Source organism: Arachis ipaensis, chromosome B9 (genome assembly GCF_059453495.1).
Source record: "Arachis ipaensis isolate K30076 ecotype BB chromosome B9, ASM5945349v1, whole genome shotgun sequence".
NCBI lineage: Eukaryota > Viridiplantae > Streptophyta > Magnoliopsida > Fabales > Fabaceae > Arachis > Arachis ipaensis.
Window position 1 is genome coordinate 15,538,549 of NC_142444.1, and position 22,068 is coordinate 15,560,616.

At 33.5% G+C, this 22,068-nt stretch overlaps 1 protein-coding gene and 1 pseudogene across 3 annotated transcripts; one reads left to right on the forward strand and one right to left on the reverse strand.

Annotated features, from left to right (window-relative positions):
• Window positions 1–3,637: 3,637 nt before the first annotated feature.
• Window positions 3,638–8,806, reverse strand: LOC107618573 (NADH dehydrogenase [ubiquinone] 1 alpha subcomplex subunit 2). Of its 3 annotated transcripts, none has more exons than XM_088499637.1 (5): window positions 8,675–8,806; window positions 7,980–8,542; window positions 6,197–6,289; window positions 5,994–6,100; window positions 3,638–3,998 (listed from the first exon to the last, which is right to left on the reverse strand). In XM_088499637.1, exons 3-5 carry the CDS (start codon window positions 6,280–6,282, stop codon window positions 3,895–3,897), a joined length of 297 nt encoding a protein of 98 aa, XP_088355763.1. In that variant the 5' UTR covers window positions 6,283–6,289; window positions 7,980–8,542; window positions 8,675–8,806; the 3' UTR covers window positions 3,638–3,894. The 3 variants fall into 3 exon arrangements, with proteins under 3 accessions (XP_088355763.1, XP_088355764.1, XP_088355765.1); XM_088499638.1 differs by having other exon boundaries at window positions 6,197–6,305; XM_088499639.1 differs by lacking the exon at window positions 8,675–8,806 and having other exon boundaries at window positions 6,197–6,422; window positions 7,980–8,351.
• A 5,458-nt stretch (window positions 8,807–14,264) lies between these two features.
• Window positions 14,265–15,368, forward strand: LOC107615142 (transcriptional corepressor SEUSS pseudogene; annotated as a pseudogene).
• Window positions 15,369–22,068: the final 6,700 nt, after the last annotated feature.

Genomic DNA, 22,068 nt, shown 5'->3' on the forward strand with positions numbered 1-22,068 from the left:
TTTATTCATAGGGAAGACTTGTTGACAACTTATTTTGCAGAAATCAAGTTTATTCATAGTGAAAATTTGATAAGTATGTTAGTTAGCAAATAGGAATTATAAATACTATTTTTTCTGATGTTTATCTGATGGTTATCTGAGTTGCATATTATATTTTTTAGAATAAATCTAAACATGCTAGAGAAATTAGTTTAAAGTATTGTATTTGTAACTTTTTTACTTTTAAACAAAGGCATCGCCTTTTATTGCCTAGGCAAGTTAGTCATACACTTGCACCCCCGGATGGCATCGTCCCTTACCTGAGGGAAGTCGGGTTGGTGATACAGTGCAACTCTGCGACTTTGTCTTTGACAACATCCTGATCACTGTATTTGTGGAGCGGTGGCGTCCAGAGACCCACACTTTCCACCTGCCATGGGATGAGTGCACCATCACCCTGCAGGATGTTGCGTACCACCTTGGGTTACGCACAGACGGAGAGCCAGTGGATAGGTGCCTGCGTGACTTCCAGACTTGACACCAGCGGCTGACATGGGAGTATGTGGAGGAGCTCCTAGGAGTCAGACCGCCCCTTCCAGCGCAGTAGGGTGCGCAGAGGAAGGAGTCGTTCAGCATCAAAATGACCTAGTTTAGGGACCGGGTCCGGTAGATGCCAGCTATCACCGATCCGGCCACCCTCCGACAGTACACCAAGTGCTATATCATGCTGCTAATCGGTAGATATCTGATGATCGACAAGTTCAACAATCAGGTGCACATTAGGTGGTTGCCATTGTTGGCGGACTTTGGGAGGTGCAGCGGTCTTTCGTGGGGGTCCGCTGTACTTGTATGGACGTACCATTCCTTGTGCCATGCAGCACATTGTGATACGACGGACATCGCTGGCTGCACACCGCTTCTTACGGACGAACAACTGCTGCAACCTCTCGTAGGTGCATCTCACTATAGCTGAAATGGGTAGATACATTGTTCCCTTCAGCACTGCATTGATGCACTTGGAAAGTCTCGTTGTCATGTGACCAAACCGACGTCCACCATCACAATGTTGCAGCCATATTTCCTTCTTAAATCTCCCGACTCAGTCAGCCATATCACGCGATAAGGTCCTCAGAGCATCCATGTACCACTTGTAGCCAGCACTACTAGGACTATAGGCATCATTAATGAGGTATCGCTTGCCCTCAGCTGACTTGAACTGAGACAAAAAGTTCGCAGTCATATGCCTAACACAAGATGCATGAAATGCCCTAGGAGGCTTCCATAGGCTATCATCCACTCTAAGCGCAGCCTTGATTGCTTGGAATCTGTCAGCTATAATGAGAAGCCCTTCCTGCGGTATGACATGGCGCCTCAAATTGGATAGAAATAACGACCATGACTCCATACTCTCAGACTCAACAATGGCGAAAGCCACAGGTAGGATATTATTGTTACCGTCTTGGACAACTACAATTAGCAACATCACCCCATACTTGTCGTACAAATGCGTGTCGTCTACTAAGACAAAGGGATTGCAATGCTTGAACGCTTCAATGCATGGAGGGTACGACCAGAAAACCTTGTCAAACTAACTGCAGTCCGGAACCATCACGTGTCCATCATAGTATGGCACAGCACTCAAGTCACATAACGTGCCTAGACAACAACTCTGCAATGTTTGGAGCAACCGTGACATCCTATTGTATAACTCCTCCCAATCACCATAGATCTGTGCAATTATCTTTGTTTTGCCATCCATACTTTTCTGTATGGCGGCTTGAAGTGATAGCTTTGTCTCAGTGTACTTTGTAGAACAAGGATGAAAACTGATGGACTTGACTGTATGAGCGGCAAGATGAGTCTGCATATGAGGTGACTGTCCAACTGCCGATAATCCTGCGATATAGTGGGGGCTAGACATGTATGTGGTCCGCCAAATTTATGCACCTCCCTAAAGTTTTTAAGTATCATCAAATTAAAATCTAACCAGAATGACAACAGCGATTTTAAAGACGAGCTAAAATCCTAAAACACTCGCCAATATCCGAGATTCTGTCGGAGGGCGATCTGGAGGGTCCAAGGACAACCGTACGTGAAATGCCTGCATCGTACGTGGTACTTCATCCGGTCCGACTCAACTACCCGATACTTTGTGCTTCGCCGAATGCTGTAATTCTTCACACTTTGCACCACTACCTCTCTACTCCTGAATCTGTGACCAACCCTAAACTCCACACTACCATCCATGTTGTAATCCTCGGCCCCGTGTTCGAGTACGGAGTTTTCTCATACATCGCATCCAAGTCCAATGTGTGGTAGTAGCTGGGCACAGATGATAACTCCGGGATTGGTTTGGGAGTTGGCAACAAGTATCGACGTGATCCCCTAACGGGAGTCTCTGGTATGAACTCATCTTCATCATCACCCTCAGATGAACCACTTCCGTCACTATCGGCAACGTAGTCATCGTCCGATCCTCACCCTCAACTTCCATGTCCTGCACCGGACTTGCACAGTGCAACGGACGTGGTGCGAGAGGAGGGTCATCCGATACGAAGTCTGAGGTACCACTACCGCCCCCACCAATGTCACGAACCTCCGCTGAAAGCTCCATCACTTGTTCAACCATAATTCTCCCATGCACATCAAACATAAGGCGCACATACTCGTCGCCATCGAGCCAAAACAGACGAAATCGAAACACCTCATTCCCCATCGACGCTAGCATCCTATACCCAACTCGACCAACCTCTTTTGGCTCCATACCACCAACGTGCGACAATATCATACTCTTTAGTTTTGACAACGAATCCACTCTTCTACTTCGAAAAAGCGTCGGACTCTCGCACTCAAATATCACCCTGCTGTCACTGTTTCTCATCTAACAATTGGGATAAACCATCATAACAAAAAAACCACTACTATTAGACATTTTTTCCAAAGCTCTAGGAAGGAAAACGGAAGAGAAAGAAGATTTGATAATTTTGTGAAGAATATCAATAGTTTGCTAGTCCTTTTATAGAAGCTAGATGTTTGTCCTATTATATCTCATTTACTATGTCAACGACCTAGACTCAGTCTTATCTGATTTACACCGGCCATAACTCGTTTACACTGTAAACGAGATAAGGCATGTATGACATCGCGTTTATAAACATGAGATAAGACATGTATGACATCGCGTTTATAGACATGATACGCAAAAACGTGTACGTACCGTATCATGTAAACAAGATACAATCATATTTATCTCGTTTACACCTTAAACGAGATAAGATTAAATATGAAAAACTATTAATACTCTCAAAACTACATATATCAATAATTATAATATTTATTTTATTTATTTAAAAAAAATCCAACGAGCATATAATGCTTAATTACTTCTCATAATTTCATATTTGCTTTTAATACAAATATATGTATCTAAACTAAATAAATTTCTTTTAAAAAAAAGTCTTAAAAACATTTACTAAATGTAAGTATTTTTTTCAACTCAAAATGTATATTTAATGAATAGTAGCTGGGGGCTGATGGGAGTGATGGCTAATGGTGTACAACGATCAATTTTGAAAACTTTATGGCAGAAAAAAACTCAAAGGGGAAAACAATACAAAAATCGGTTTCTGCACTTGTTACAGTAAATACAAAACATCTCTGGCAATGCAATCTTTCACCAAGAAAGACTATTGATAAGAACCAAAGTCAAAGTGAATAGAATAAATCTGAGTTCTGAATGAATCCCTCGGCATACTTGAAGTGACTAGAAGATGCACATAGAGACCGAATGAAACCGGATAAATTACAATTAGAAATAATGGTAAAACTCTGGTTTATTATAAACCATAAGCAAATGTAATTAGAAGTATAGCATGAGAGCATTATTCCATTCCAAACAGTTCAGAAGCAGCAATATCAAGCTTTCAAAATCTCTCCGGCTTTCACCAGATCTTCAAGTGCCTTGGAGATCTGTGCCTCAGACAAGCCTTCCAATTTGATGCCTTTCTCAACACCAAAGTCTAGCATTAACAAATTGAACAAAGTGAGAGCTCGCCATAAAGAGGTGCTCATTTCAAAATAATGCAAGAAATAATCAAGATGTTCGATAGACATAGATGAACAATAGATACGCTGAAATATGGGGATTTATTTCTTATACACATTCTCTATGTCAGTGGATTCTTTAAGCACTCTTTAATGCCCTCAAAATCCAGGAAAAAAAAGGGTAGGAAACTGGGAATTTGTTATCTCTATTTCCATGTCAGCAATTTTTCCCCAAAGGTATGGTGATGCCTTTGCATGGAATTGCAGGTCTCTTCATAAATTCTAATATCTGGTGTACATTTGGTGGAATGTGGGTAGTTAACCAAGTCATTTTACATAGCAATTATATCAATATCAAATTATTAATTAAAAAAAAATGAACATAAGCAGGGCCTTAGCAAGAGCAAAAATCGCTCCTTACATTAGGTTCTTGACTTGGATCAAATTTGTTATAAAAACCTATTTTGTTCACATTACATGATGAAGGATGTCAACCGATATTTAAGAAAAGAATATAATATGATGTTTTCTTTCAATAAATAATCTAAAATTGAACAATAAGGGGTAGTTTTTGTCATTAGGAAGATGTAAACTATGTTTTGTAACAACAGTTTGTTTACCCACAAATTGAACATCCCAGGGGTTTCAAAAGGCATAAAACCCAACCCCACAAAATTATTCTCTCAAATGTGGTATATATTTATGTCACAAATGACAGCATCAACCATCGAAATTGAGTTGCAAGGGAAACAGGTCGGTAGGAATGAGGTAACTCACCAAAATGGAAGAGTAAATCAAAGAGCTAGTTAAATATTAACCAAGCATGCCACATGATACGGAATATAGCGGTGCAAGGAGAAGTGACCACATGAGCATTTCCAACTAAAAAGAGGCACTTCATTAAAGTGAAGGTATGAGGATGGTGAGACTTCTTCCTTATTTCTGCAATTACCTATTCTGATACTATCTATGTACCAAGTTATTAAAATCTTCCATTTGTGTATCAGGTATTCAGGTGAAGTTATAGATACCTAGCCATAGACTATTGGGATTCAATTTTAATTGTCAAGTGTGCAGGATGAAGAGTGAATTGTGGGCAAGGTTCTATGGGGATAGATTTAGAAAATAGAAACTAACTCTACCAACTAGACAGAGGAGGGTGAATATTTTAGAAGTGGTAAGGGGAGGGGTATTGAGGGGAATATCTCAGAAGTTAGAAATGAACCAGACTTAGGAGAGTATTAAGTTTCTTGAATACTCAACTATAGAAGAGATTTGGCCTCCAGAAGAGGCATGCACATTTTACTATTCTTGCAATTTCAGTCTAAATTCGAGCATATTTTCTGTGATCTAGTCCTATTATGCCCATGAGTACAATGTTAGTAAAAGATGATCATTAAAGGAACAATTCATTGACGGTGAATATTATTGCTAATTGTGATTGTAATTGGACTAGTTGGTGTGGATTGATCTTTGTGCAAGACCAGTACAACTAAAACTTTTAGCCTCACTATACATTAAGTGTGTAAGCAAGAAAGTTGAGAATTCTTGACTCAGGATAAAAGCGAAAAGTATTGTATATTAATATTTAGTTATGTATATTGTGCCAATGAACAAACGGGGATAGAAGGGCTCATTGATGATGATATAGAACAGAAAAGCATATCAAAGGGTGATAAATTCAAATATAGAGAGAGTTTAATTTTGATGCACTAACAGTGAGTCGTTCACATATCTGTTCTTTTAGAAGACCATTCTTGCAGTCAATATAAAAAGTAGTTATTATTACTGACGTGGTTATGTGATTGGATGCATGTGTAAAACTACTCTACACTATCAAAATTAAATTCAAATAATAATAAGAAAAAGAATGAGACATTAGAATGATGATACCAAACTACTCTACACTATCAAAATTAAATTCAAATAATAATAAGAAGAAAAAGAATGAGACATTAGAATGATGATACCAAATCTTGCCCATAACTGGGGTTCAGCTCCACTGCATTCGCGAATCAGTATTGGCAATTTTGGGTTCAATGTCTTCAGTTCCTTATAATTCTTTTCCACAAATGTCCTGAAGATAACAAAATAAAGAACACTCATTACTACTTAACTATCTATAAGATTTACATAATCAAATCAAGAGATAAGAAAATGTAAATAATATAACCTTGCAGATGAGCTTGCAGGTGATGACTGGCACATCAAAAACCGAAGCTCCCTTATGTTCTTTGAAAGATTTCCTCTCCACGCCATTGATTCCCTACCTCAATTTAATACTTGATTTTCAGATATTTCCTCATCAGCAGGCATCAACAAAAGAAGGTAAAAGTAAAACCCCATACAAATGAAAGATAAAAGTTTGAGCTACTCCACTCCTAACTTTGAGCTGCTCCCTAATAAAGTTTCAAGTAGAAATTTCAAAACATTTTAATACTATGGCTCAAAACATATTAAAGCTTGAGGTGTATGCATGTCAATGAAATCAAAGCAAAAGTAACTGTGAGAAGCAAGGTTCAGAAAACCAGACCGGTCATCAAACCGTTCTAGTCATTGGTTCACTGGTTTACTGGTCTAACCGGTCCAACCGGTGGTTCAACCGGATAAATCGTTTTAGAATAGAATAATAAATAAATTATAAGGTGCTTTATACAGGTAAGTTTATTAGAAATATACAAAACTCTAAAAACATGAGAAAGTACCAGTTGAAAGCTTCTAATTACAATTGTTACCAAATATATATGTCCTTTATGTAAGGTTAAATTTGAATGGAAAAGCATCTTATGTGCAATACATCATAGAGGTCACATTCAATAATTTTATTGACTTGAAACTCATTAAAAAAATAAATAAAAATTAAAACTCCTTGATTCTTTGGCAACCAAATGATTGAAAAGATAAGTGAACATAGACCAAATGTGCAGGGATTGAGCACTAACATTTCAGAAATTAGCAATACTCAACATCTAAAACAGAGAGAACAATTGTACAAAAATAGATATTAACAGTTTATAATTTGTGGGAATTAACTTAATATTCTATAGTTTCTTTCTTCTCCTTTTAGTTTCTTTTTTTCAATGGAAACAAGATGTAACAATAAAAATTCAATAATAAAAATTCCATCATTCATTTTAATCAGTTCAAAACAAGATACAACTTAGCTAAATTTAACTAAAAAATTTAATAAATAAATTCAGTTCAATACAACAGAGAAGACTTAATCATTCATATAAACTCATGCTTTAGTATCATTTTAACATAAATTAACAAAGAATTATCAAAGTTTAAGCATAATTTTTTTCAATACAGCATAAAAAAACAATCAAATAGAGTACAGCCCAGCAGTAGCAGTAGAGTTAATCATTCAACAATAGCATTAACCATGTTCTTAACCTAAAGCAGGACCCAAACACAATGAAAATTAACAGCATGTTCTTAACCACAACACAAGACCATATTTGCCTACAGCATTCAGCCATTCAACACAACACAATTTTGCCTAGTGCCTACAACATTCAGCCATTCAACACAACACAATTCTGCCTACAATCAGATAACCCCAATCATAAACATCATTACCAAATTAAATAAAAAATCAACCAAAAATCACCTTGCAAATCAAAAACTCAATCTCTTGAACTCAATAATTACATCAGTTATCCAACTAAATAATTGCATCACAGTTATCATAAACTGATTTCAAAGCCTAGAAGCAGTAAGCAAAACCAATCAACAAAGCACTGACTGAGTATTCTGTTCTGATTCTGTGACTGGGAAGCAACAAATTCAAGTTACAGCAACAAATTCAACAAATCCAAGTAAAGTCCCGATTTACAGCAACATTTAGATTAGCAACAAGGCAAATTTGATTAGCAATTCAGCAACATACAAAAATACAGGGAGAAGGGAAATCTGAAAAGAGAGAACAGGGAAGCGATGGTGCAGGGACTCACCAACGATCGACGGCGAGTCGACGACCACCCCACGAGTTGCTTCTACCGCCGGCGACGAGACAGACGAACCACGAGATGCCAGTGACTGAGACGAGACTCGAGTGAGGCTGGGAGGCAGAATCGAGCAGAGACAACCACGGACGACGAGCAGCAACCAACACGCACAGCTCGAGCACTCACTGGCGGAGAGAGGAGAACGGCGAGATGCGAGCACCCGACGTGGAGGATCCGGCGAGAGGCCCGAGAGCACGAAGACGGAAGTTCTTGAGTGCGATGGACGGCGGCAGCAGTCTCTCACTCCGACAGACGGCGACAACTATTGGTGGAGGCTAGGGTTTGCTTTCTTTGGTGGAGGCTAGGGTTTGATGAAGGAAGGAGTTGGAGAAGGGGGGAATGGGGTATAACGCGCAACTTTTTCCCTTTCAAGGAAGGAAACGAGGTCGTTTTCTGTGAACCGGCCGGGTTCCGGTCCGGTCCGACCTGCCGGTAACCGGCCGGTTCAGCAGTTCTTGAGCGGTTTTTAATTTTACGGTTTTGCACGCTGGATTGGACCGTTTTCTTTGCTGGTTTTCAGAACATTGGTGAGAAGAACATTAAACTTACTCGTGGATAAAACTAACGCAGGTAGAAGTAACTGCACAAATACAATCCAAAATTTTCAAGAATTTATGAGGAGTTAGTTTCAGATGTATTACCTGAATGACTGGATGTGATGCCAAAGTCGAATAAGGTGTTTGCGTAAGAAGCCGCTAGGTGATGGACACGGAAACCATGCGCTGATTCGGGACTGGCTTCGATTTTGGAGTTTAGAAGTGAGAATCAAAGTGAGGGTAGTGTTGTTATTTTACAATTTCAAAAACCAACCAAAAACCACGGCAAACAGACAAAAAAATGACAAGAGTGATAAACTGGTAATTTGTTGGGAAATATTGTACTTATTTGGGCGTCGTTATTTTGATTAAAAAAAATTTTAATAAAAAAATATTTTTTGTATTTTTTAGTGTGCTTAACAATTTTAAATTTTTAATAGTAAAAATAAAAAAAATAAAAAAATAAAAAATATATCTTTTTTAAAAAATTGTAATTCACATTTTTTTAATTTTTTTTTAAAAAAAATATTTTTTATGTAATAAATAAATAAAAAATACTTTTATGTTATAGTCAAACATAATTAATAAATAAAAAGATTTTTTTGTATGAAATATCCAAACATAAAATTATTTTTACTTTTTTATAAGATTTTTTAAAAAAAGATAATTAAAAAAATCTTTTTTAAAAAATTTACACAAACAAATCTATTGTTTGCATACATATTTTTCTTTGTTATTCTTGATTTTATTAGAGCCGGATCTAAAAAAGTTGAAGGTAAAGTCTATTGTTTGCATACGATAAGGCACTTTTTTATTTTTAATATTGGATTAACAATGGTTTTTTTTTTAAATGTGGGATGATTTAATGTACGGAGTACAAATCGGATCGTCTGATTTCTGTACTCGGATCGTTCGATTTATGTTAAAAAATCAAAAAAATTTAGAGTACACAAATCGGACCGTCCGATTTGTGTTTAAAAAAATTAAAAAATTTGAGGTACAGAAATCGGACCCTCCGATTTATGTACTTCCACAGATTTGAAAAACACCAAAAATTACAATGTTAAAGTATATCACCACTTCTACTTCCATAACAAAAAAAATTAGCCACGGTAAGGTTGCGTTTGTTTTTAGGGACAGGACACTAAAATAGGAATACGGAGATATAAATTTGTGTTTAAGCAGATGAGACATGGATAGAGATATTGTGTCTAAAGACACTGAATTAATGTATTTTGTATCTATTCTAACATAAAAAATACAGGAACACTAACAAAAAATAAATTTTATTTTTTATTTTTTATATTATTTTTATTTTTTTATAATGATATTTTTATTATTATATTTTTTATTAAATTTTTTGAATGAAAAATAAGAATAAATTATATTTTTATAATTTGTTTTAATTTATTATCAAATACAATATAAAAATACAAAAGTTTATACTTCTATCTTTTGTATTTTATTCTCAGTGTCTTATTTTATTCTGTGATTAAATTATATAAAAAAAATAAAATCGTTATGACCAAATTACTATGGTGATACCTTTTATTCTGTAATATATAGCATCATGAATTAAGAAAATAAATTTAATTACTATTTTCTCTAGTATATATGTTTAGTAATAATAAAGAGTATCAAATTAATAATAATGGTCCATGATCAACTATTAAATTTGAAAGCCAAATATCGAAAGAATAGAAAATTCCATCAAAATAGCAACTACAATAAACAATCTTTTTCATTCTCCTTTATAGGATGTGCACGTTCGGTCCGATTCGAAGATCTGGTCCGGTCTCAAAAGATTTTGGACCATAAAAATCTAGGTTCGAAGTGATTCGGAATTGACCTGGGAAAAAAATGAAATTTGGGAAGTGAGAAAAATTGGGATCGGGTCATTCGGATTCTGGTATGATGGTCTAGTCATCATACACAATTAATATTTTGTGTTATTATTGATGGATGATGGCTATTTTTATGTAGAACTTAAGCATTGCAAACTTTAAATTTTGTGTTATTAGTCGTTATAAGACTATAAATTAATGTTTTATGTTTAGAATGCATAAGATTTTAGACTAATGTATAATATTGTGTTATTTGTATTGACTTAAATATTTGGTATTATTAAACAATATTAGTATTGATTGTGGTTATGCTTTAACTTTGGAAAATGGTTGATTCTTGTTATATTTTTTAGATAAATTTTACCATGTCAAATCATGGTTGGAGTTTTGAAAATTTGTGTATTTTTACATGCTACCTTACAAGAAGGTATCAATATAATATAATGTTAACGGCTCAGTTTTCATCCGGTATAATTATAACCCGAAAGTGTGTAGGTTTCATCGAGTTTAGGATCAGGTTCGGATCTAACAAATAGGCCCAATATATATTTCGAGTCAGATTTAGGTCACATCAAACCCGGTTTTAACCGAACACCTCTAATCTTGGTATTAATAAAATAGACTTTAAAATAATAAGGTAGTATTTTTAGTAGAGAGTTTGGGACTGGGACTGAGACTGGAAGATTAGAATTAAATTTTTAGTCTTAAGACATAAAATGTCTGTCCCATTAATACCTCAAAAAAGTAAAAACACAAGGGATTAAACCAAAAAAAAAAACATTTTTTTAAATATAGTGACTGAAATTTTAATAACATTTATTTTCAAAAATACCCTCATCTAACTTTTTAAACTACAATAAAAATAATTTTGTAAAATTGATTTTGGATAGAAGTAAGTTTGTGCCAACATGATTTATGTTTGACAATTCTATACTAAAATTAATTTTGATAAAATAAAATTATTTGGATAATATTAATTAAAATCACTTTTGATAGATAATTAGTTAATTAATAAAAAATTATAATATTAAATTATAATATTATTTTTTAGCATATTTAATTTTTTTTATACTTCTTTTAGTATATTTTTTATATAGTATTTTTTATAAAACTCTATTTTAGTTTGTTATAATTTTTTATTATTATAATAAAAATTAATATTTATTTATTAAATTAAAAATAATATATAATTCTCAATAATCTTATTTTGTTTACTGTTTTGGATTCTAACTTTTTACTAGTTATGTTTTTATTATTTATGATTAATTTTTTATTTAATTTATCATTTTCAATAGAAACAATAATACAGATTATAACAAATTAGAATAATAAATAGTGAATAAGAATTATAATAATAAATTTTATAATGTCAAACAAAAAAATATTCTATAATTTTTTGTAGTATTCTTAGTATTCTTTTATTTAGTATTATTTTATACTATAAAATTTTATCATTTATGATTCTATTGTTATATATGATCAGTTTTTTATTTACTTTATTAAGAATTTATTATTTTTCAAAATATTATGAATACTTGAAGAAAATGTAATATAAATCATAACCATAATAAGTATTGGAAAAAAAAAATCAAAATCATAACCATAACTCTTTAGAATCTTTCAATGTCTATTAAGAATTTATTCTTTTAAAATTCATTTTATTTGATACTACCTTTGCATAATAAAAAGACTTCACCCTAATTCTACGAATAATATACCTGCCCTGTCCTATAACCTTTTAAATTAATGTTTTTCTATTAACTTATATATACACACCGGAAAAATATGAAAGATATATCTATACCTCGATCTCATTTCGCTCCAAACATAAATTTACCTCAATTAAAATTTTTCTTTGCACGGGTTGAATAATTATCCGTCACAATTAAGTTGGATAGGCTAAATATCCGAAGATATAAATTGTCCATCATCTCTACTTATATTTAAAATGAAAACAAAAAATTTAAAAATATATGAAGTGTTTCATGCTACATTCATTTAAACAAAACTTAAAATTGACCTTTTTAAAATCGATATCTTTTTTTATTGTAATGATAAAAAGATAGAATTTCAATCCTAATCATCAGAGTTGTTTTATGTTGATTCAATATAGATATACTGTTTGATGCATTCTTAGTATATCAATCAATAAAACCATTTAGTCACCAAAAAAAAAAAAATCAATAAAACCATTGCAACCAAATTGTCACCGTGATGCACTACTTGTCACTTTGACAGCGCTATGACTTAAAGAAAATCAACCAAAAATTTTTCCATTTTCCATTAACAATGATGGTAAAAATTAAAAGGAGGCCGAGACAATATTTTAAGAAAGGTAATTTTCAGACATCCAAAAGAATAAAAGAAATCTCTATCAAAAGTCAATAGAATAGTATGCTTCGTTCAGAAAGCTTCAAAACTATTTTTTTTAAAATTTTTTAATTTATGAAAAATAATAGTATTAATATTTTGTGGAATTTTTAAAACTAAATTGTAACTTTTTAAAAAGCTATTTAGGAATTTATAGAAAAGTTAAAAAAATGACTTCTCTCATAATACTACTATTTTTTGGTTTGTTTGAACGCTATTATTTTAATAAAAAAATATCTTTTCTTAATAAAACAATTTTTTTTTAATTTTTTAGCGTGTTTAGCAAATTTCTAGTAGTAGAAATAAAAGTACTAGAAAAATAAAAAAAAACATCTTTTTTAAGAAGTTATAATTTACATCTTTTTTGTTTAAATCTTTTTTCCTTAAAAAAAAAAGATATTTTTTATGTAATAAATAAATAAAAAGTACTTTTATATCGTTATACCCAAACATAATTGATAAATAAAAAGATCTTTTTGTATGAGATATCCAAATATAAAATTACTTTTACTTTTCCATAAGATCTTTTAAAAAAAGATAACTCGAAAAAAAATCTTTTCTTGGAAGTTCACTCAAACAAATCTTTTATCACATTTCTATAAAATAAACACCTTTAAAATTAAAAATCCAAACACAAAATAACTTATTTATAAACTACTTTTAATATAGTCATTTTTTTTGTGACTTTTTAATATAATCATTTATTATTTAAATTATTTTTTTAAAATAAATTAATTAAACTATTTATTCAAATTGAACCTAAGTCCTTTTATTCTCCTTTAGATTATATCTCTTTTTTTCCGTTAATTTTAGTTTAATACACTCACATATGCTAGCACGCACAAACTCAATATAACTGTGATATAACATATAATTTAAGAGGGTTCACGGAGCGGGTTAATTTGGATTTGAAAAAAAATAAAAATCGAACCAAATAAAAAGAAAAGGAGTGTTGAATTGGTTTACGAAAATAGATGAAATCAATTTTTATCTTTCACATTATATTAAATCAATTCCTATGGAAACTTATAATTTTGATAGGATTTAAATAAATAAAGGAAGCAAATCCCAAGAAATCTGAAAAACAAAAATTAATTTCTGATATTTAAAGTAACGTAATATTTTATCTTATCATTAGATTTTTTTTAAACAAAATTACAAACACACCGGGTGAATTTGACTTTGAAGTTATTTTAAAACTTAAAATAATTTGATTTAATTAAATTTTTAATAAAAGATGAAAGCAATTCCCGCTAAATGCTAGCAAATTTATCCAGTCGCGAAGTTCCAAACACTGTTTTATATACAAATTAAATCAACTCCGATCTAAATCTTTTTTGAACACAAAGTTTAGAATCAAAACAAAAAAAAGATAAAGAACTCTGCCACAATACAATTCAGAAAACATGAACACAAACAAATCAACCCATTGTTCTGACCATAAATTTGTTTCTTTTATCAGCAACAAGAAAATAATCTCGATGCAACCCACTAAAGAAGTAGCTTCAACTGCTGCAAATCTCAACATGTTGAACCATCAACAACAATTCTTGAGGGGTTTGCCTCAACAACAACAACAACTGCCAATGCCACAAATTCCAGTGCAATTCCAACAACAAAAAAACATTCTTCCAATCTATCAATCCGGAGTTTGTGCAAAAAAGATGCAAGAATTTGTCCATTGCCAGCAGCGCCGGCCGGCCGACAACAACATTATCTTCTGGAAGAGATTTGTGGCCGAGTTTTTCGCTCCGAATGGTAAGAAGAGCTTCTGTTTCTCCTTGTATCCAAGAACAAAAACCAGAGCCAATTTTCCCCTTGGTGGTATGAAAAAATGTGATATATGCAAGAAGAATCCTGTTAATGGCTATGAAGTGTGTTTTGATGTTCTTCCAAGGCTTTTAATGGTGAAATATGAAAGTGGACTATTGGAAGAGAGGCTTTTTACCGACATTCCCTGCGAATTCAGAGACCCTTCCGGCTACATTGTTCTGGTCTGCAAGAAAGCAAGAAGAGAAAGCTTGTTCCACAAGTTTCACGTCGTCCACGAAGGTTCCATTCGAATAGTCTTCTCCCCTTACATCAAGATATGTTCTTGGGAATTCTGCGTGACGCGCCACGAAGTGTTCATTAGCAGAAGGCATTTGGTTCCTAATGTGAATCAAATTGGCGATGCCATATCAAAGTTCCGGGATTTCGCAGCCAATAATAATGACAACAATAATGTTGCTGCTGAGGAGTTTCAAGAAAGTAGCAGTAAGTTGGTTGCAGTAACACAAGAATTGGCTAAGAAATTGGAAGTTCCAATGCTTGATGATTATTCGGGGTTTGCTAAGAGCTATGTTAGGTGCCTTCAATTATCAGAAGTTGGGAACTTCATGAAAGACATGATTGATTTCAGCATACGGAATAAGATTGCACCTATTGAGAGCTTGGCCAAATTCCCAAAGAAACTTAGAATTGCTGATCATGGTGAAGATCAATTGCAGCAACAACAGCAGCATCAAAACAGGAATCATGATTTGAATAATAGTGGTAGGAACAATGGACACACACCTGGTATGCAAATTGGTTCTTCTAGTTGAGTTTTATATTAGTTATGATGAGGTTGTTTATAAATTTTTTATGCTTATTAGGCTTGATTTGGTAAAGCTTTTACTTTTCGAAAATAGCTTATGAAAGCTGTCTTTTAAAAGACAGCTTTCTAAAAGCGGCAGCACTTGAGTTTGGTAAAATCACGTTAAAAATAGCTCTTAATAAGCACAAGCACTACAATTGTGTTTGGTAAAACAGCTTTTAAAAATTAAAATTATAATAAACATGTTTATAACAAAAAATATTTTTTCTTTCAAATTTTAGAGACCAATAATTTAAATATTTATTTGATTTACTCTCTATATTAATATAAATGGAGTTATCATTAGTCAATAATAAAACTTGTATGTAATCCAATGTTAGTACTGATACGTCCATTATCCATCTATATATATTGACTCACTTTTACAAATCACAGAAAATGAAACACATATCTCAAGTAAAATTATATATCTATATTTACATATGTATATATGTTGTTATTATAATTTTGACTAATGTTCATGAAATTGGTGTACGAAAATTTTATGATTGGTTTCCATAAATTAGGTCTCCTTCTTCACGTTTTAAAGAACAGAGAAAAACAAACATCTACTAAAAAATACAAAAACAATGCACAAAAAATAATATAAATAGATAGAAGTTCATACTTAATACGTGGTAGAGATGTATTTGTGTTGAAATTATGAAGATTAGGTTGAAAATAAAAAAATATATGAAGATTGTGTTAGAATTTGGGTTTAGGGTTTAGAGTTGAGAAATTAGAAATATATGAGTATTTCAATGACAATATAATGACAGAAAATATGTGAGGAAAAATAAATAAAATCTGGTGTTAATAATTAATAATGGTAATTTTTGTTGTGAAATAAAAGATATATAATAGAGATGTACAAATAGAAGACTCTAGTATTAAAATAATTAGCCCAATAATAATTTATATATATATAATAATATTATATGTTGTAATGTGTATATATATACAAAGATAGAAAGAAGTATTAAAAATAAAGAGAGAGAGAATCGCATCTGTTTATTGTTGCAATCTCAATATAATAAAGATGGTTAATATTGCTATTAATATTATATGTAAAGAGTAATAGAAAATAGAATTTAAAATACTTATAAAATAAAAGAAGAGAAAGAATTGTAGTAGAAATATAAGAAGAAGAGTATTTAATTGCAGCATAAAATAAGATTGATTTGTATGAAAAGGAAGGGAGAATAGTATTTTGTTATTGCTTGTAGTGTACATATCATGCACTGAGGATGTCTATTTATACATGCAAGGAGGCTATAATTTTCAACTATCATTAAATATAAGGACATTGATAATGTAGCCATTCAGCATGGAAAATATGATCTGCTCATGGTCATCCATTTTTATCCTTATCGCAACACTCCCCCTTGGATGACCATTAAGGATTATTGCCTCATTAAAACCTTACTAAAGGAAAACCCTGTGGGAAAAACCTCAGTGAAGGAAAAAGAGTACAATATCCTTTATGATGGGGACTGCCTCATTAAAAACCTTGTCAAGAAAAACCCAATGGGAAAAAAAACCTGACCAAGGAAAAAAGAGTACAGTCTCCCCCTCTTGCCGACATCATTTAATGTCTCGAAATCGGCGCATCCCAATCTCATGTACCAATCTTTCAAAGGAGGATTTCGGGAGTGACTTTGTGAATAAATCTGCCAGATTGTCACTTGAACGGATCTGTTGGACATCAATTGTCCCTTGATTTTGAAGGTCATGAGTGAAGAAGAATTTGGGAGAAATATGCTTTGTTCTATCACCTTTGATGTATCCGCCTTTAAGTTGAGCAATGCATGCTGTATTATCTTCAAACAGGACAGTTGGAGCTATCTTATGATCAATCAGTCCACATGATGACATAATATATTGAATCAAATTCCTTAGCCAAAAACACTCGCGACTAGCTTCATGAATCGCCAGTATTTCAGCATGATTAGAGGAGGTTGCTGCAATCGTCTGTTTCGTGGACCTCCATGATATAGCTGTACCACCATATGTGAATAGGTATCCTGTTTGAGACCTCCCTTTATGTGGATCAGACAGGTATCCGGCATCTGCATAGCCAACTAGTTGTGACTTGGATCCATAGGGATAAAACAATCCCATATCAACCGTTCCATGAAGATATCGAAAAATTTGTTTGATTCCACTCCAATGTCTTCTGGTTGGAGAGGAACTATACCTTGCTAGTAAATTCACCGCGAATGATATGTCAGGTCGCGTATTATTAGCAAGATACATTAGCGCTCCAATGGCACTAAGATATGGTACTTCAGGACCAAGGATATCTTCATTTTCTTCTTTAGGACGGAATTGATCCTTTTTCACATCTAAAGATCTTACAATCATTGGGGTACTTAATGGATGTGACTTATCCATATAAAATCTTTTCAAGATCTTTTCTGTGTATGTTGTTTGATGAATAAAGATCCCACTTTTTATATGCTCGATCTGCAGGCCGAGACAAAATTTAGTTTTTCCAAGATCTTTCATCTCAAACTCTTCCTTTAGAATTTTTATAATTGTTGGAATCTCTTCAGGAGTTCCAATGATATTTAAATCATCAACGTACACAGCAATTATAATGAATCCAGAAGCAGTTTTCTTTATGAAAACACACGGGCAGATATCATCATTCTTGAATCCGTTTTTGGCCAGATACTCAGTAAGACGATTATACCACATTCGTCCAGATTGCTTTAGACCATATAAAGATCTTTGCAATTTGACTGAGTATAACCCTTGCGAATATTCATTGGATGGTTTAGATATCTTTAGTCCTTCGGGGACTTTCATATATATATTCCGATCTAATGATCCGTATAAATAGGCTGTTACCACATCCATTAAATGCATATGCAGTTTATGATATGCAGATAAACTGACCAAATAACGCAATGTTATCGCATCCACTACTGGGGAATACGTTTCTTCATAATCTATACCGGGCCTTTGTGAAAAACCTTGTGCCACAAGTCGGGCTTTATAGCGCACAACTTCATTTTTCTCATTTCGTTTTCTCACAAATACCCATTTGTATCCAACAGGTTTTACATCTGCAGGTGTACGGACTACAGGTCCAAAGACTTCACGTTTTGCAAGTGAGTCTAATTCAGCCTTCATGGCTGCTTCCCATTTTGGCCAATCACTTCTTTGTCGACATTCTTCGACTGATCTTGGCTCAAGATCCTTACTTTCATGCATGATATCTAATGCCACATTATATGCAAATATTTCATTGACAATTGTCTTATTTCGGTCCCATTTCTCTCCTGTAAAGACATAATTTATCGAGATCTCGTCATTTTCACAATTTTCAGGTACCTGAACGTCTTCTGGCGTTATATCAGAATTTTGGACAACTGCGGGTGTCTCTACTATGTCTTTTTCAACAGGAATAGTATTTACCTCTTTTCTCTTTCGAGGATTTCTATCTTTAGAACCGACAGGCCTGCCACGCTTCTGGCGTGTATTTGCTTCAGTGGCTATTTTTCCTACTGGGACATCAATTCGAATTGGGACATTTTCCGCCCTGCCACGCTTCTGGCGTGAATTCGCTTCAGTAGCTACTTGTCCTACTGGGACATCAATTCGAATTGGGGCATTTTCCGCTGGTATATAAGATTTGGTTATCCTCTTTGTATCGGAAAATGCATCAGGCAATTCATTTGCTATTCTTTGCAAATGTACAATCTTTTGAACTTCTAGTTCACATTGCTCTGATCGAGGATCTAAATGCATCAACGATGATGCATTCCAATTAAGTTCCTTTTCAGGAAACTTATTCTCTCCCCCTAATGTTGGAAATTTTGATTCATCAAAATGACAATCGGCAAACCGGGCTTTAAACACATCACCAGTTTGTATCTCAAGATACCTCACTATAGAGGGAGAATCATATCCAACATATATCCCCAATTTTCTTTGGGGTCCCATTTTGGTGCGATTAGGTGGTGCAATGGGAACATATATCGCACACCCAAATATTCTTAAATGGGAAACATTTGGCTGCTGGCCAAAAGCTAATTGTATAGGAGAGAATTGATGATAACTCGTTGGCCTCAAACGAATAAGTGCTGCGGCATGTAAAATAGCATGCCCCCAAACCGAGGTTGGGAGATTTGTTCTCATAAGCAAGGGTCTAGCAATTAATTGGAGGCGCTTAATAAGTGATTCTGCTAACCCATTTTGTGTGTGAACATAAGCTACTGGATGTTCAACACTTATTCCATTGGCCATACAATAAGCATCAAAAGCTTGGGAAGTAAATTCACCAGCATTATCAAGACGAATTGCTTTGATTGGATTTTCTGGAAATTGTGCTTTTAATCGAATAATTTGAGCCAGTAATCTTGCAAACGCCAGGTTGCGAGAAGATAATAAGCACACATGTGACCATCTCGAAGATGCGTCTATCAGGACCATAAAATATCTAAAAGATCCACATGGTGGATGAATAGGCCCACATATATCACCTTGAATCCTTTCTAGGAATTCAAGGGACTCAAATCCAATCTTTACTGGTGATGGCCTTAAAATTAACTTCCCTTGAGAACATGCAGCACAACAAAATTCACTAGATTTAAGAATCTTCTGGTTCTTTAGTGAATGTCCATGAGAGTTTTCAATAATTCTCCTCATCATGGTTGTTCCCGGATGACCCAATCGGTCGTGCCAAGTTATGAACTCATTTGCGCTAGTAAACTTCTGGTTTATAGTGGCATGTGATTCAATTGCACTAATCTTGGTATAATACAACCCAGATGAAAGTGAGGGTAATTTTTCTAATATAACTTTCTTATTTGAATCATGAGTTGTTATACATAAATACTCATGATTTCCCTCATTCATCGTCTCAACATGATATCCATTTCGGCGAATATCTTTGAAACTCAACAAGTTTCTCAGAGACTTGGTAGATAATAGTGCATTATTTATTATAAATTTTGTTCCTCCAGGAAACAAAATTATAGCTCTTCCGGAGCCTTCTATCACATTGCCTGAGCCAATAATAATGTTAACATATTCCTCTTTTGGCACAAGATGGGTAAAATATATATCACTTTTGAGAATAGTGTGTGAACTTGCACTATCCGCAAGGCATACATCTTCATTACATATCCTTGCCATTCTTCAAAAAACAAATAATAATAAAATGAGTAGTATGCATAGTTAAATTGAATACTTGATCAGAATTATTTTTCTAAGAAACACTGTACATAAAATAATGTCATATACTGAAATTTTATTTTAAAATTTGACACAATTAATAATTTCAAAATTCATAAATATTAATATTTCATTATTTATGTACATCACATTTGAAACTTAAATACATAGAAAATAAAACTTTAACAATAAATTTTTTACATTATTTATTTACATAGATACTTCACAATTTCACATATTAAACTATTCCATCATTGATCAAATGGCCAATATTTCCTTCAGGGTCCTCAAAGAAATCAGATACATCATAATGAGTGGTGGAGTTCTCAGCATCATTTGAAACAAAATTTGTTTCCTTTCCTTTGTCGTTCTTTTTCAAAGATGCCTGGTAAAGATCGACTAGGTGCCTTGGGGTACGACAGGTACGTGACCAATGGCCCTTTCCACCACAGCGGAAACACTTCTCCTCGGTTGATTTATTCTGCCCGATATTCTTTTCTTTGTCCCACTTCTGGTGAGATCCTCTCTTTTGAACATAATTCTTTTTCCTTCCATAATTTTTCTTGTTATTAAAAGCTTGCCATTTACCTCTTCTGGGGTAATGATTTGCCGCATTTACTTCAGGAAATGGGGCGGCGCCAGCTGGGCGCGCTTCATGATTTTTCAATAACAACTCATTGTTGCGTTCGGCAACAAGAAGGCAAGAAATTAACTCAGAATATTTCTTAAACCCTTTCTCTCGATACTGCTGCTGCAGGAGCACATTCGAGGCATGGAAGGTTGAGAAAGTTTTCTCCAACATATCATGATCAGTTATTTTTTCCCCACACAATTTCATTCGTGAGGTGATCCGAAACATTGCAGAATTATATTCATTTATAGATTTAAAATCTTGTAAACGCAAATGCGTCCATTCATACCGGGCTTGAGGAAGTATCACCGTTTTCTGATGATTGTACCTTTCTTCAAGGTCTTTCCAAAGATCTGCAGGATCTTTTAATGTAAGATATTCATTTTTCAATCCTTCGTCAAGATGACGACGGAGAAAAATCATGGCTTTAGCTTTATCCTTCTGGGATGCATTATTTTCAGCCTTAATGGTATCTCCAAGATCCATTGAATCAAGATGGATTTCAGCATCTAATATCCATGATAAATAATTGTTTCCAGATATATCAAGAGCATTGAATTCAAGATGAGAGAGCTTCGACATAATGAAAATTTGTTACCTGAGTCTTCCTAAAAATTTGATCAGAGTCTCGTGCTGATAACGTGTTGTGAAATAAAAGATATATAATAGAGATGTACAAATAGAAGACTCTAGTATTAAAATAATTAGCCCAATAATAATTTATATATATATAATAATATTATATGTTGTAATGTGTATATATATACAAAGATAGAAAGAAGTATTAAAAATAAAGAGAGAGAATCGCATCTGTTTATTGTTGCAATCTCAATATAATAAAGATGGTTAATAT

Bases quoted from the DNA above. Each gene is read 5' to 3' on its own strand.
- LOC107618573 (XM_088499637.1), bottom strand. From the start codon at position 6,282: ATGGCGTGGAGAGGAAATCTTTCAAAGAACATAAGGGAGCTTCGGTTT. The intron at 6,101-6,196 runs GTTATATTATTT...TGTTATCTTCAG, and splicing joins CCTGCAAGCTCATCTGCAAG to GACATTTGTGGAAAAGAATT. The intron at 3,999-5,993 runs GTATCATCATTC...TGTTAATGCTAG, and splicing joins CCAGTTATGGGCAAGATTTG to ACTTTGGTGTTGAGAAAGGC.